This window comes from Dipodomys ordii, unplaced genomic scaffold (assembly GCF_000151885.1).
Source record: "Dipodomys ordii isolate 6190 unplaced genomic scaffold, Dord_2.0 Scaffold164, whole genome shotgun sequence".
Classification (NCBI taxonomy): domain Eukaryota; kingdom Metazoa; phylum Chordata; class Mammalia; order Rodentia; family Heteromyidae; genus Dipodomys; species Dipodomys ordii.
Window position 1 is genome coordinate 1600197 of NW_012267380.1, and position 15466 is coordinate 1615662.

General features: G+C 43.2%; 1 protein-coding gene across 1 annotated transcript in view; it reads left to right on the plus strand.

The window, feature by feature from the left end:
* Window positions 1-15466, plus strand: part of Auts2 (autism susceptibility candidate 2) — an 824367-nt gene that overhangs the window by 243832 nt on the left and 565069 nt on the right. The window contains exon 2 of the mRNA XM_013033172.1: window positions 9207-9419. Coding sequence (XP_012888626.1) covers window positions 9207-9419 — 213 coding nt within the window. The remainder of the gene's footprint in view (window positions 1-9206; window positions 9420-15466) is intronic.

Below are 15466 nucleotides of genomic sequence, written 5' to 3' on the forward strand. Positions count from 1 at the left end.
AGCAGGAGCGAGGTTCTAAGCTCAAATCCTAGTAATATACAAAGAAAAGAGGAAGTGAAAATAAAAGCCAAAGCCAGAAAGGCTATTGTTGGTCTTCCTTTTTGCTTCCTTTGGTACAATTCTGAAATCACATCAGGATTTCTTTCCTCCCTTGCTGGGATTATCCAGGGAAAGATGGGCTCTGAACCAGTATATCATGGCAGAATCCATGGTCCAGAATTGGTCTTGCTTCAAACTATGTCTGACTTCGTTTTGCTTTGTTACCACCTCTTCCAAGTTGCTAAAGGTGTCTGTATTTTGAATCAATGATACGTGCATCATTTTCTCTTCTCCATACAATTGTTATGGAAATCCAGAGAAGGTCAAAGGATGAGAGTCAGAATGCCTGTCCCTGCAGGTCTCCTCCCGATAGGGAAGCCACTGTCTGGTGTGTGTCCCCCACAATAGCTACAGTACCATCATGGATAAGCTATTGCTGACCACTCCTGAGGATAATGGGGGGTTAAAGTGAAGATAGAGCCTGGGAATCCGGAGAAGAGAAGGAAGTGTGTGCTTATTACTAATCTGAATCAGCCCATGGGACATAAAGTGGTTTTTAGTTGCTAATCAGGGTCCTTGTCTGGACTGTCTGGATAAGAGTATCAATCACTTCTGAGTTTTCAGTGAATAGAGAGGCATTGATAAATCATACTTTGGCCTTTTTGTCAAGCCTAAAGGAGATGACAAGACCTGACATTTTGCTATCTGTTCCTTCACTTTTTGTCTTTGGTTTGGCTGAATAAGGTGAATACGGTATCTGTAGAGGCCTGCCTGTCTATAGACATCTTTAGTCTATGGGGGAATAGTATTGTTTCCCCCACAGTCTGGCATGGAGACAACAGAAATGGGGCCCAGCCAGGTGTGTGGGAGTAGGTGAGGCTTTGATTGGGACCCCTGCTCCTGAGCCCAAGAGAGCAGGCACTGATCAAAGAGGCTGCTTTGAGGAAAGGGAGAAGCAAGCTTCTGTTGATGTGCAGGGTGGGCTCAGAGGCGCTGTCACCTTGCTGAGGGATGAAGGATGCTGAGGGACTCAGGAGCTTCAGTCTGCGCTGCAGGGCAGGGCAGGAGGGAACAGTCATGCTTTCCACAGGTAACTAGCTAAGGCTCATGGGTTTACTGATGGTTGTTCCTACCCATCTTGGGAGTGTGTTACAGAACCCTGTAAGTTCTTGGAGGATGTGTGTGTGTGTGTGTGTGTGTGTGTGTGTGTGTGTGTGTGCGCGCCATTTGGATGTTTATGGAAAAATGCCTTCTCAGGCCCTTAAACAAAAAGAATGCTTGGTGTTTATTTTTTATTTTTTGTTGGTTGTGGGGCTTGAACTCTGGGCCTGGGTGCTGTCTCTTAGCTCTTCAGCTCATGGCTAGTGCTCTACCATGTGAGCGCCAGCGCCACTTCCAATTTTCTGGTGGTTCATTGGAGATTAGAGTCTCACAGAGTCTGACTTTGAATCGTGATCCTCAGATCTCACAGTAACTAGGATTACAGGTGTGAGCCCCCCGGCATCTGTATTTGCATACTGTATTTAAACAGAAGAGGATAGTGGCTAGTATCAGGGGGCCACCCTAGTGTCCTCTTGGATGTGCATGTTACTTGAAAGGATTGAGTTTATGAGGTGAAAAAGTGATACAACTTAGAGAGTTCCCCATGCCCTTCTCCTGTTAGCAGGCCTGGCTTCTGACCTCAGAGAGCCTGAGAATCCAGATATGCTCTTTCTCCTTTAGCTTCCATTATGCTCTGCTCGGTTGGTTGTGTGGCTCCTTTCACCCCTGGACTTGCCCTTTGTGTACGCCACTGCCCTTAAGCCCTGGCTGATGAGATTTTCTGCCTCGGTCATGGGAGCTCAGCTTTCAGACTGTTGCTTGTTATAGAGGAGTTAATTTTTTTGAAGGTTTTCCTTTCGTCATGCCGTATTTCTCAGATTATCTGGAGGGACTGTAATCCAATTTTAGGAATCCTTCAGGGCTGAGAGCCTAAACTGTTTTAAGCAGTAACATCTGGTTGCCAGGGACTCAAGCACTTTGAGCGTGTTAAGGTCTACCAGCAGCCAACTCTCAATTATCTATGGGAAGAGGAGACTGCTGAGATGTTTTCGATTCACCGAGTGCAGAGCCGTACTTAAGCTGATGGTTGTGTGCTCATCCTATGACCCAGCTTAGCAGTCATCTCCTGGCTGTTCTTGAGAGGTTGTTTTTTAGTTTCTTCTCTCTTTTCCTCTCCTCTGATACTGGCAATGCACCTTTCATAGTTGCTTTTATAGACTGACTTTCACAGTACTTTATTTTTTTAAAAAAAGTTTTTTCCTCTGCTCTTCATTTGGATTCTTTTAGGTTATGTGAATGATATGTTAAAAATATTTTAATAAGCCTCCTCAGTGTTTGTACATTTAGGAACATTAAAAATGTATGCTTCTTGGCTTTTTGATTAACCTGTAGAAGTCAATGTGACCAAATGGTACTAAGAAGAAAAATATGTAAACTTGATTAAAGGTTAACTTCTAAAGAATCATGGAGAACTGACTATCATAAGTGATAGTAGGTTCACCTCCAGCTAGGCCCTGAGGATGAGGTGATCTCCTCTCCCTCTACACACACAGTGTGCAGAATTAGTGTTATCACCAGTGAGAGTTTTGTGGTCATACTTGGCCAGAAGCCAGTCCATCCAGAGCAGCACCACTGTCTATTTTAATGGACACTAACCAGAATGTGCTCACTGCTAATCCTGACATGACCATTTGGGCACCATGGCAGGGTCTGCCATTTGTCATAAAAAAGCCTTGTGGAGGCAGAATTAACAGGCTCAGCAACTGCATGTGAATCAAAATACACACCAGCATGTGTGCCATTGGCATGTGCACTACTGATATGTGTGTCACCGGCAGCTTCCTGGGGTTTCTGTGCCATCCCTTCATCCCTTCCCAGGCAGCCACCAGTCTGCTGTTTCCCACTGCTGATAATTTTCATTTCGATACAGAATGCATTCTTTTACTTGGTATAATTCTCTTGAGATTAGTCACAGTATAGCTTTTGTTAGCAGGTTTTTCTTATTATAGAGTGACTAGTATTTCACTGCTTTTATTTTATTTACCCATTCACCTATTGATGTACCTTTGGGGTTTTCATCTCATAACAAATCTGATGTGAGCACTTATTTACAAGTCTTTTTTTTTTGGGTCTGGTCGTGGGGCCTGAACTCTGGGCCTGGGCGCTGTCCCTCAGCTCTTCAGCTCAAGGCTAGTGCTCTACCCCTTGAGCCACAGCGCCACTACCGGCTTTTTTCTTTTTGCTTATGTGGTGCTGAGGAATCAAACCCAGGGCCTCAGGCATGCAAGGCAAGCACTCTACCACTGAGCCACCTTCCCAGCCCCGTTATATACAAGTCTTTAACCATTTTTTTTTTTACTATCTTTAAGTAGCTGTATTTTTAATTCAGTATGTTTGTGAATGTATTTGTGTGTGTGTGTGTGTGTGTGTGTGTGTGTGTGTAAAACTCCCTCTTTGTCCTTGTCTGCACTTGCTTGTTCATGTCTTTATAAACCATCCTAAGATAGTTGTGTACATTGTGGTTTTAGGTTGTATTTCCCCAGTGACTTCCCATGTTAGTTCTCTTTCCAGATTTTTGCCCATCTAGATATCTTCCTTATTTAGTGACAAGTTTGTCTAAATCTTTTGCCAACTAAAAAAAAGCATATTGTTTGGTTTTTCATTGTCAGAGTTTTTCATATATTCTACATACATACTTTAACCATGGAAACATTTTGTAAAGATTTTTCTGTAAGGTAGCTTATTTTATTTTCTAACTATTTTTTAATTATTTTTTGGTGCTAGTTCTGGTGTTTGAACTCAGGGCCTAGGCGCTGTCTGTGAGCTTTTTATGCTCAAGGCTAATACTCAACTACTTGCCATGGATCCACTTCTAGTTTTATGGTGGTTATTTGCAGGTAAGAGTCTCATGGATTTCCCTGCCTGGGTTGGCTTTGAACTGAGATCTTCAGATCTCATCCTCCAGAGTAGCTAGGATTACAAGTGTTAGCCATCAGCACCCAGCTTCTTATAGTGTCTTTTAAAGAACAGAAGTTTTAATTTTTGCTAATATGTGATTTTCCCACTTACTCTTTCATGGGTTTGTGCTTTCTCCACCCAAGGTTACTATTTTTCCCCTATTTTCCTTTAGAAGTTTTATAATGTTTAATTTACACTTGTATTATAATATAATTTTTCAGTTTTTCTATTTGGATCAAGGTGTGGATTAAAATTAATTTCTTTCTTACATGGCTACTTATTCCTTTTTTATTTTTTGAAAAGGCCACTATTTTTCCACAGGATTGCCTTTGCTTAAAGTCACTTGTCCATCTCTTATGTGGTTTGTTTTGAGTCTGCGTTCCCTCCCTTTGATCTGTGCTCTTCTCTTTTTGCCCGTGTACCATATATTTTGACTTTCTGTCAAAGATGGCAGCATACAGCCAACCCTTAGCTCCTTGGCTGTCATAGATTATTGATTCCTCTCATCTCAATTATGCAGCTGGAGTCTGAAAATCCTCTTTGATATTTCCAGCTGATGCCTTTGTATTGATGTTTGTTTTTAAAATGTGGACATTTGAGCCAGGTGCCTGGTGGCTCATTCCTGTATTCCTGGTGGTTACTCAGGAAGCCAAGATTAGAGGATTGAGGTTTGAAGCCAGCCAGATAGAAAAGTACATGAGCATCTATGTTCAGTTAACTACAAATTAAGCTGGACTGGAGGCATGGTTCAAGAGATAGAGTGCTAGCTAGCCCAGAATGAAGTTGAGTGTGTGCTTGGGGCCCTCAGCTCAACACTGGTTACTGGTGTCAGCACCCCTTTCTTCAAAAGTAAACATTTGAATTTTTTTCAATTCCATACTGGATACTTTACAGATTCCTACACATAGTCCCCTCTACTTACTCTAGAAGGATAAGCCCTGAAAGAGGTTCCTAAGTCTGTTAGCTACCAAGTCCAACAAGGGGACCTGTGTGAACACAGACCCACAGTAAGGTTGAAGTGCTGTCTGCCATCTTTTTAATGCTTCTTCTCACCGTAGACCCTTGCCCTTGTTTTCACTGAGGCATTGATGAGATTAGTGTTTGTAAAAATGGCTCGAAAACAGATACAAGTGCTGTACAATAAACCAACAAAGGACTTGACAGACTAAAAAGACAGCACACAGCCATTACTGTCATTTGATGGTGACAGGCAAACACTTTTTCTTTTTCTCCTGGCTTTTTTGATACATTTTTGGGCATCCCTAACATCAAATAACTTGCAGAAGACATTGTGTTTAAACTGTGTTCCCCTTGTCTTATATAGATGGGCATGCAGGCACATGCATATGCACCACACAGATGCTCTGCAGAGTGATGGCTGCCTTCACATTAGTTTGGTTGAGAGAATCAGATGGAGGCTTTCTCCAGTCCATTTCATGCAAGGCAAGCAAATTGTGCCCTCATCTTCTGTTGTCTCTGTCTCCCTCTGTAATCAGCAAATGGAGCCCTGCAGCCTACACACTGTTCATCTGCAATTTGTTGCTCTCCCCTCGTTTGCACAACACCCAACCATCTCATTTTGAAATTCAGGAGTGGGAGATTGTAATTTGGGAGAAGGAAAGTCAAGAGCAAGATCACCTGCTTTGAAGAGGGCTGAGGGCTGCTCTTGAGGGAAATTGCTTTGGTTCGTCAGCCTCTGAGCCTCTCTCTGCATGTGCAGGGTGTGACCCTGCTGCCCATCACCGCTGACTTAAAAATCACATCATTTCAGCCCTTTGCAGAAGCTGTTCCTATGGGCTACATATGGCTTGTACCCTTAGCCCTCTATTGCCCACAACTATAGTTAAGCCTTTTTAACTCAGGCCCAGCTTTCTACTGGCTAGCTGCTGGCTCGTTCTCCTTCCTGCTCCAAGCTTGTTAATGAATCTGGCAGGCAGGTTTTCTAGATTTTTCTTGTCCTTCTGCCCTGCTCTCCTTTCTCTCCTAGTACTTGTATAGGCCAGACAGAATTTTATCTCTACCCCTTAGGTCTCTGGCAGGGCCTAAGAACCAAATTGACATAAAGGAGATTAATGAGACAGAAAAAAGCATACATATTTTTACATGTCTTTGAGCCCACAAAAGAAAAGAAGGACCCTCTCTTTAAAAAAAAAGTCAAACCGAAATGGTTCTTTAGTAGGCTGAACAGAACTTAGTAGTAACTGTGGAAAGGTGAAATATATTGGGTGGCTGAAGGAGGATAGGTGTTATTTTAACAAGACCATTCATAGCTGTCATTCATAGGCTTTTTTTTTTTCTGGATATCTCTGCTAAGTAACAACATTTCTTCTCTTCTGCCACAGGCAGGCATGTGGTATTTCATTCCAGAGTTCTCTGGCTCTCTTCTTCTTTCTTCCTCTCCTCTCTTCCTGGTGCAGAGGGCAGAGTACCTCTCTTGTATCTACTGTTTTTCAAGTGCCTTTAGCTTAAAATAATCCTTATGCCAAGTGGCATATTTTCCAGTGGAGAATTCTGCCAGCCCTCATTCATTTGCTAAGTGCCTCCCTTGCACAATGTGGGATTTAGTCATTTTATAAAAGCCTGCAAGTTGCTCTGATGGACAGTTTCCCTTGGCAACCACTAAGCTAGATCATAGTGGAGTAATGAATCAACAGGCCTTTGAACACTGCTGTTCATTGATCCCCCAAAGTTATTTGTTTTCCTCCACATATTGTAGCAGAACTGTAGAGAGTGGCTTGGTTTCTTTAATTCTTACACTGGTGGCCACTTGGTTGGTGGTAGGTTGGTGAATACACACCCAGGAATGTAATCATTATGCAGTTTCTCTGGATGCTGATAAGCTGATTTAGCTTATAGTCAGTCTTTTTGCCTTTGATTTACATTGCTTATATTGAGCTGTTTTTGGTATTTTTTTTGTTCATTGAAAAGTTAACTGATTTATTTTACTTTATACATAGTAAGCAGCCAATTAATGTCCATAGGCAGTGGCCTAGTTTTAGGATTTGTACCACAGGGTCTAATTTAACAATAAAGGTTTATCTTTTAAAAAATTAAGGTGAACTCTACTCTTTAGAAACACAAATGTGAAAACTTTAAGAAGGTTCTTCTTTTCTTGCACCCCTGCACATGTTCTGACCCCCTCCAGAGTGGAAACCTCAGTGCTAATTGGAGCTGAGATGACTGTTGGGGACAGAGCTTGAGAGGTCTCCTGCCAGCTAATGTCATGGCATGGGGTCCATTTGCTCTGTGTAGCTATTCTGCAGTGCCGGAGAATGCCTGATTAATATGCTGCATGAAAATAAAATGGATTTGGAAAAATTATAACATACTCTCATAAATATTAATTCACATTTGTATGGAATTGCACATCAGTTTCTGGAGGCACCTTCAGTATGAAAGAAGATTTGGGCTCCAAAGAGAAAGATATAATTTTCCTCCAAAGCCCAGCTGATACATTATTAAATATCATTTGTTTATTAATCGGATCCTCTCCATGAATGTGATGCAGGGCAGTGGTTGGACTGTTTGACAAACGAAGGGGTTTCTAACCCTGTGGATAGTGAGGGTGACCCTCAGAAGCAGTACAATTCAATCCCCTTGCACCTGAGCCCACCTGCCTCCTGCTAGCATGGCCATCATTCCTGAATGTTTTCCCCTGGTAGCTGACCAAGTTGGTGAAATGTGAGACTAAGCAGAGAAGCTTTCTGAGCTGAGCAGATGCCTGACTACCAGCTGAGTTTGTGGGCAGTGGACAAAGGAATTCAATTCCACAGATGTTTATTGAACATGTTCCATGAGTTTGGCATGTTGAGCAAGGTCTAGGGCTGTGCAATCAATGGCCATTGACTTAACTCGATCTCAGCTTGTCCCCTACAACACCTCTCAGCACATCTTTGTTTGTCAGGTGGCAGAGGACAAGCCATCTGCAGTAGTGGCAGCTGGAAGTCAGACCTACAATCGTGCATTTGTCTTCCAGGAAGGTCTATATCTCTAATACCTTCTTCTCAAGACCTTTGCTCTTTTCTGGGGACTTCAGCTCCTTCCTGTGATCCTGCTGATGTGCAGCAGGGCCTACTAGGTTCCTGAATTGTCTGCCACTACGCGCTTTTCTAGCTTGCTTCACTTTGTTAGAGGTTGTGAGGAAGGGAATAGAGGAAAAGGGGATTTCTGGTTTGAAACATGCCATTAAGACTAGAGAAACTAATTAGAACTAGACAAACTGTGGGAAGGAGGCTCCAGGAAGAAGCTTTGCTTTGTGCCAGGATTGTATTCACTCCTTTATAAATAGTTCAGTGCCATCTTATTTCTGTGTAGTGTTCGGTGTGTGCAGCATTTCTCAGAATTCAAGTGACACCCATCAAGCCACTTGATGTTCTGTGAACTCATTCACAATTGACCTCCTAGTGCAAGGACTTGGTCTATGACATAACTAATGCCACACATGGACTGAGTCCAGGCCTTGAGGTATCAGAGGCTCAGGCCTGATCTTCCTGTAGGAACCCTACCAGAACTCTACCAGGTCCTGTGGCCTGAGACTCTGGCCCCTTACCAATGTAGGACATTGATTACCCTCCTCCTCCTCAAGGGACAAGTTGCTGCTGTTGGTTTTAGTGACAGTATGATGGAGATGAGAGATGCTCTGAGGAGCCTGTTGTAAAGATGTGGTGCCCTCAGGAAGTGTGGTGACCATAGGAACTAGCAGCTGCTTCCTTTCTGTCCTCTCTGCTGTGTGCCCTTCTGTGCAATTGCTATGGAAGTGCATGCAGCACTTAGCACTCTTTTTTGGAAACTATAATAATTCATAGACCACCTTCGAAAGTGTTTTGCGTGTCCTCTGGGAATGCCATTGTGTGACAACCCTGGCACAGAATCAGAGAGAAAGCCTTTGTGCCAAGTACAGAATCAGACAGAAAGCTGTCGTCCTAAGCACCAGGAAAGCCACTTGTAATGGAGTGGTGCTTGGTGCTCTGTTGAGTTTGCTGCCCAATAAGACACATTTGTGGTGGCATTGGGGAATCAGAAAGAGAGTGAGAACCATAATTCTAAGTTTTACACATTGTATCCCATTTTCCTATCCTTTCTAGTAACTCTATTCAGCCTGTCTTTTGGATGTGATTGTAAATGCCTTTTATAACCACCACTTACCTTTCCTTCTCTCTTTCTTACAGAAAGATGTAGCACTTAAGCCTCAGGAACGTGTGGAGAAACGTCAGACTCCCCTGACCAAGAAGAAACGAGAAGCACTTACCAACGGTTTGTCCTTTCATTCAAAGAAGAGCAGACTCAGCCACCCACACCACTATAGTTCCGATCGAGAAAATGACCGCAACCTCTGCCAGCACCTTGGGAAGAGAAAGAAGATGCCTAAGGGACTCAGACAGGTGAGTGAGCTGGACCATGTTTCTTTCTATGGCCTGCTAGCTGCCTGCTTCTTTGTGGCTCTCTCAGCCCCATGGGGACACTGGGTGGCTGCTCTGCAGAGTCCTGTTCCTCTTTCAAGAGAGTGCAGTCCCACACTCAGAGTTTTTCCTTAGCAGGTGAAATTTCAGCACTGCCCCTTTCCTGTAGGACATCCTCTGTGCAGTAGTGCATGTCGCATGTGCTCCTGGCAGGTGGAGCAGGCTGGACTCTTGAGGATTGCCAAGTTGGAATGGCTGGTGGGGAGAGCTCTTCAAAATTAGGACACCTCATGATTGTGAGGAGCTAAATTGGCAATGAGCAGTTCTGCGAGTACAGCTGACATTTTTCAGGAGTCTCAGGAGTGGTACCATGTGGAGAGCAGAGTGAAGGAGTGAATTTGCCTCTCCTTCACCTTCTTTTTTCTCCATATCCCATCTTTCAAGACTGACTTTGTGCTGTGCCAGATGAGGACAAGTGTGGTAGAATGGCTTTGAGACTCATAGGTAGTTAGGTGTCAGGTATCCACAAGCAAATACAGCTCTTGGTGTTGATACCCTCATGAGATGATTAATACTAAGGAAAAAAAGATTTCTGTGGTGTTTTTTTTTCTGCATAAATCTGAAGGATTCTGTGACTGCATAGTTACCTGGATCCTGGGAGTGTTCTGTTTGTTTTTGCTGAGACCACTGGGTGGGCTTGACTATCACTTACTGAAGCAGAGAAAGGGATTAATGCTCCCAGAGCAGGTGTTGCTAATTAGAAGCTGAACAGGTAATTTCTAGTTTGCAAATGTTTCTGTACAGAGGGCAAAATCTGAGATCATACAAATCCTTACAGATGGTAGAGTCTTATACACTTCACTAAGCTCAGATTCCTACCCCTCTCTATGATCTAATGAGGTTTGGAGCTTAGGAAGGCTTCTGTTGACAATGGCCAAGCTAGTGTGGAAATCATTCTTAGGAGCACCATGCGTCTGTTTGGGGTGGTGAGTTTTAGTTAAAAGATTGCAAGGTCAAAAGCTCCAAGAAGTTATAATGTGCAGTTTGGTGTCTGGCCTCTTTGATAGGTAATGAGGAGATTCCTTTGAAGAAACATGGGGTGCAGGGTATAGCACAGACTAAGCCAGCTTCTAGCACAGCATCATCAAATCTGACTCCCCCAGGCTGTGTTTCCCAAGTGTACATGTATCCCAAAGCAGCAGATTAATGTCACGGTGGTGTTATTAACATTTATACAGGCTACGGCAATTATGCCACTGTCATTCTGTAAAGTTGGTACAGTACAACCTGTAATTCAGACAGTAACCCTGCCTAGTAGGTAATTACCATGTAGCTGCACATGTGGAAACAGGGACTCCAAGAGATAAAGTGGTACATCTGAGACCACCTAGCAGTGAGGGATAGAGCCAGATTTGAACCCTCATCTCTTTTTCTCCAGAGCTTATTCTGTTTCCCATATTTCTTTCCCTTGTTTTTGAGATAAAGATTAAGAAATGGTCAAGAATGGTGGGAACTACAAGTATTTTAATTTTGGCCCAACATAGTAGCTTTCATTGTAGGAATGGCCTATTAAACTCACAAGAAGAATCTGGTATAACTGCCCACTTTGGAGGGTGAATGCAAAGCTGCAGAGTTTGAAAGCAATTGAATTTGCATGCAGTTCCTTTCTTTTTAGAGAGAGACAAGAAGTTGGAAAGAGAGGAAAGATGATGGTCCTTTGCTATTTGTAGCCCTTAATTCATGCCTTTCTGTGTGAGATTCATGAGGAGACTCATTATCCCCAATGGGAGAGATGGCAGGGTCACAACCACCCCTGCTCAGGCCTGCTGCCCCTCCCCAGGCTGGCCTGCCTCCAGCTGGAGAGGAGGCCCATTCTTGCCATGTCAGGCAAGAAATCAGTTTACTTCTGAGCTAACACTAAGCTGTGAGTCCTCATCGTTCAGTCTTTTTCTCCCTGATCTGATTGTACTTTCTTACACCCTGTCTTCTCTCCTTCTTCCAATTTTATAAAACCAAGAATTTCAAGGGTCTCTTTTGAAACCTTTGATGATTATAAGAGAAAGTATTTGGTCTCAGACAATGACCAACCTCCTGGTAATAATGATATTTGAACTCAAAACTATCTTTGTTTTGCAGAAAATATTTAAAGGTGAATACTTTGCATCTATATAAATCATAGAAAAAGAAAGAAAGAGTCAGATCTTTGGCCAATGTCTTTTTGGTGTTTATGCCAAAACATAAATATCCAATGAAGTATTATATGTCTAGGAAGAAAGGAGTCAGAATCTGCTAATGGAGGCAAAACTTTGTACCTGTAACAACTGTCCAGTACTACCATTCTGAAAAATGAGGGTTTTGGACTGGAACATTTCTCAGACTCCTCCTCAATTCTGTGGTGGTTTACATCTGTGAATGGCACTAAGAAACTGTGACAGCATACCATTTGTGGTGGAGAGTGTTGTTCTGTGAGTGGTGACTGTGTAGACAGTGATGGGAGAGGAGGCAGACCTCTGTAGACATATTGTTGGCTAAGGGTCAGCCTGCCATGTGGTCACTGATAAAAGAGGAGGCACAAGTCCTTGATGGCACCAATAGATGCCAGAAAGTGTCTACAAGAATAGGGGCTGGGAAGGTGGCTCAGTGGTAGAGCGCTTGCCTTGCATGCATGAGGCCCTGGGTTTGATTCCTCAGCACCACATAAGCGAAAAGAAAAAAGCTGGAAGTGGTGCTATGGCTCAGGTAGTAGAGTGCTAGCCTTGAGCTGAAGAGCTGAGGGACAGCGCCCAGGCCCAGCGTTCAGGCCCCATGACTGGACCCAAAAAAAGAAAAAAAAAGAATAGGGGCAGTTGCTTTTCTGTTCTGCGAGTGCCTGTACACATTGCTGTCACTTTGGCCTTTGCCTCAGATCTGGTAAAGTAAATAGGCCTCGTGCACTCTGAACAGAGACCAGGAGAAAGCCTTGAGGGGGCTTTTCTTAATTAGTGGCTTGTTCTTTTGTGCCTCTTATTGAGGGGGTATGACCTGAAGGACTGCAGGTAAAGGCAGGCATTAGGCTGAGAACTTATTCTTTATCTCTGACTCACTGAGAGTGAATTAAGTTTGCATCTTATTAGGAAATGGCTCTTCCTGAGCTGGCAACTTAATGCACAGCTTCCTGTAATTACGGGAAGATGTTACTCCTCCTTCATAGGAAGGAAATAATAGGATTTTTTTCCCTGAGAATCTGTTGAAGGCAACTAATCTTTTCACTCTGAGAGTGCAATTACATACTTTTAAGGGGAAAAAAGGTATAGTTGTAAAACCAGCTTTTCCTTCCCTTGCCTAGATAGAAAAATCTCAGCATTTGCATTGTGTTTCCATTGTAGCCAAAGAAAGCTCCTTAATTGGTACTTAACTTATTTGCTGGATTATATTTTCAAGAACAAATACATGCTGACTTGGAAGGTACTGATCTGGCAAATGTGTTGCAAATGGCTGCACTTTCTGATGTGGTAGATTTGAACACATTTCTTAAATCCCAAAAGGACTTAAAAAGTGGATGAGAGGAGCAAGTTGCCTGTCACATACAAACATCCTGTGTTTGTCCTGTGTAAAGCCTCATGTAGACATCTTAGAAAACAGTTTTAGTGTTTACTTATAAGAACACAGTGGGTTATTTCCTCTTCGACATAGACTTCGGGGTGTGAGGTTACAACTGGTCTTCTATATAGGAGGTTTATCCCATAACTGGGAGACTCATTCACAATAAAACCATAAAGTCCTGTGTGGCCAAACCTACTAGCCTTACTCTAGAATTGGGGGAGCACTTTAAATTACTTTATATTGGAAACACAGAGAACATGAGTTGGTTTTAAAATGCAGAGTAACAATGGTGGAAAGTTGATGAGAGGGCAGAGAACTTGTGTATTTGGGTCCAGCCATGTTTCCAAGACTCCACCTATCCACTGGTGTGTCCTTTTTGTGTCTAACAGGTGAATGGCATGGATCTTCCATAGATATCCAAAATCTTCCTCTGTCATTGAGTTTAGGCAACAAAAAGCTATGTATTACCAGCAGGATTTTGCAGAGAAGAGGTAACCTATTGAGATTGCTTCTAGTCATAGGCAGGCAAACACCATTTGAGAGGCAAAGAAGGAAGTTGAGAGGTTTGCAGGTCAATGCCAACCTGTGCATAAGGATGGCTTATTTGGTAACATGGTTGAATAAGCATTATACCAGTGGATCTGGGAATTAGCTGTCCATGAAAACTTAGAATGGTGGAGTCAAACCTGGTGAACATTTTAATTGACACTGCATATTGTAAGGTACCAAAACTATTTGCTGAGTTCTGAGGAGAGGGATTGGCTCCAGTGCTGGGTCTGTGAAATGTGAGCTGTCACTGGGGCAGTGCATTGCACTGGATGCTGGCCCGGTGTGGCCCGAGTGGCTATATTGGTGTAGAAGGCCAGCTGGTTCTTCCCCAGCTGTGATCCCACTCATTCTGGAGTAGCATATGGCAGTATGTCCATGCTCCTTCCTGCTGAACTGTTTGCTGCCAGAGGCCCGTTCTTATTGCAGTGAGATTCACACTGAGGAGGTCTTTGTGACATTTGCTGTTGGTAGAAATTAGTTTGCAAGGGAGGATTTATCATGGAAAACTCTGATTAAACAGATCCAGTTCAAGTCACGTTTCTGAAGACCTGCTAATTAGTTTTGAGGTGGAAATGTAGGGCAAAAATCACACAGGTATTTATCTAGCTTGACTCTAGAGCCTGCAGGTTTCTGGAAATCAGAGCAGTTGAAACACGAATGTAATTTGGGATTATACATTCATAATGAAAAGGCATATGAACTTTGCTACATTATGCTCTTTCCTAAATACATTTGTTATAATGCCTAAATGCCTGAAGGTGTTTTGTGCTGGTATTAAGAAATGTGAGCTGCAGTTCAACTATTTTTATCTCATTCTTCAGAATCACTCTTCAGAATTTCACGTCTAAAGTATTTATTGAGATTCTATTTGCTTTTGGAAAACTGTAATGATATGAAGTTTACAAAGTGTGATAGTAAAGGAATTTTTTTCTTTTCCTCTCTATGAATTCACATTGCAGACTTCTGTCCCTTGCCCAAACCAGAGGCACAAGAATAAATACATAAGGAAAGACTGAGAGAATAAAAGAATTGCTTTATAACTGCACTTGGAAGAATTCTGATTGATGTGGATAAGATGAGTCTCCAGTCCAGCAGTGTCTCTGTTGAGATGACCTGTTTATTTGGGTTATTGGTTTGCAGTTAGGATGGATAAACTACCCATTAATAAAATAAGGAGTTATGGGAAGGTGCCCTCCCACCTTAGCCTCCTAAGTGCTAGGACTACAGGTGCCACCGCCTTGGCCAGCAAAGGAGAGTTGTGTTTTTGTTTTAGCATAGCACTAAGCAGCAGTGGAAGTTCATTTCTTTGTGTTCTAGAATGTCTGGTTGCTATCTTCTTGCTCTGTCCCTTATTATCTAGGGATGTGTTCTATGAGCTCTGAATGTTTGTGAAAGCAAAGTGACCACCCTTGGACTTCAGGGGACATGCCTTGGGAGTGGTCAGGCCGCAAATGCTTTCATCTAAGTGGCATTGGTAGTTCTAGTAAAAGTCTGTGGGTGGGGAGTAGAGACCAGGTCCTGGGTGGGAGGTAGTGCCAGTCCAAGTGGAGAACAGTGTGTCCAGGTCCCAGGTTGGGAGGTGGCTGCAGGCCGAGTGGAGAGCAGTTTGGCTAGGTTCTGGTATTGTTCCTTTCCCATTGGGCCACTGCAGAGAATTCAAGGGGGGTTATGTGTGAGAACAGTGGCCTGGGGACCTGGAGGCAGAGCGTGTGGAGGGAGGTGCAGCACTGGACATTTGTCTCATTGGCTCTGCATACAGTTTCAAAGCCTAGGAGGGCTGGCTAAGCTGCTTGAGCAGTGTCTGCTGGTCAATGTGGGCTTATAGAGTTTTGTTTCCTTCCTTCCTTCCTTCCTTCCTTCCTTCCTTCCTTCCTTCCTTCCTTCCTTCCTTCCTTCCT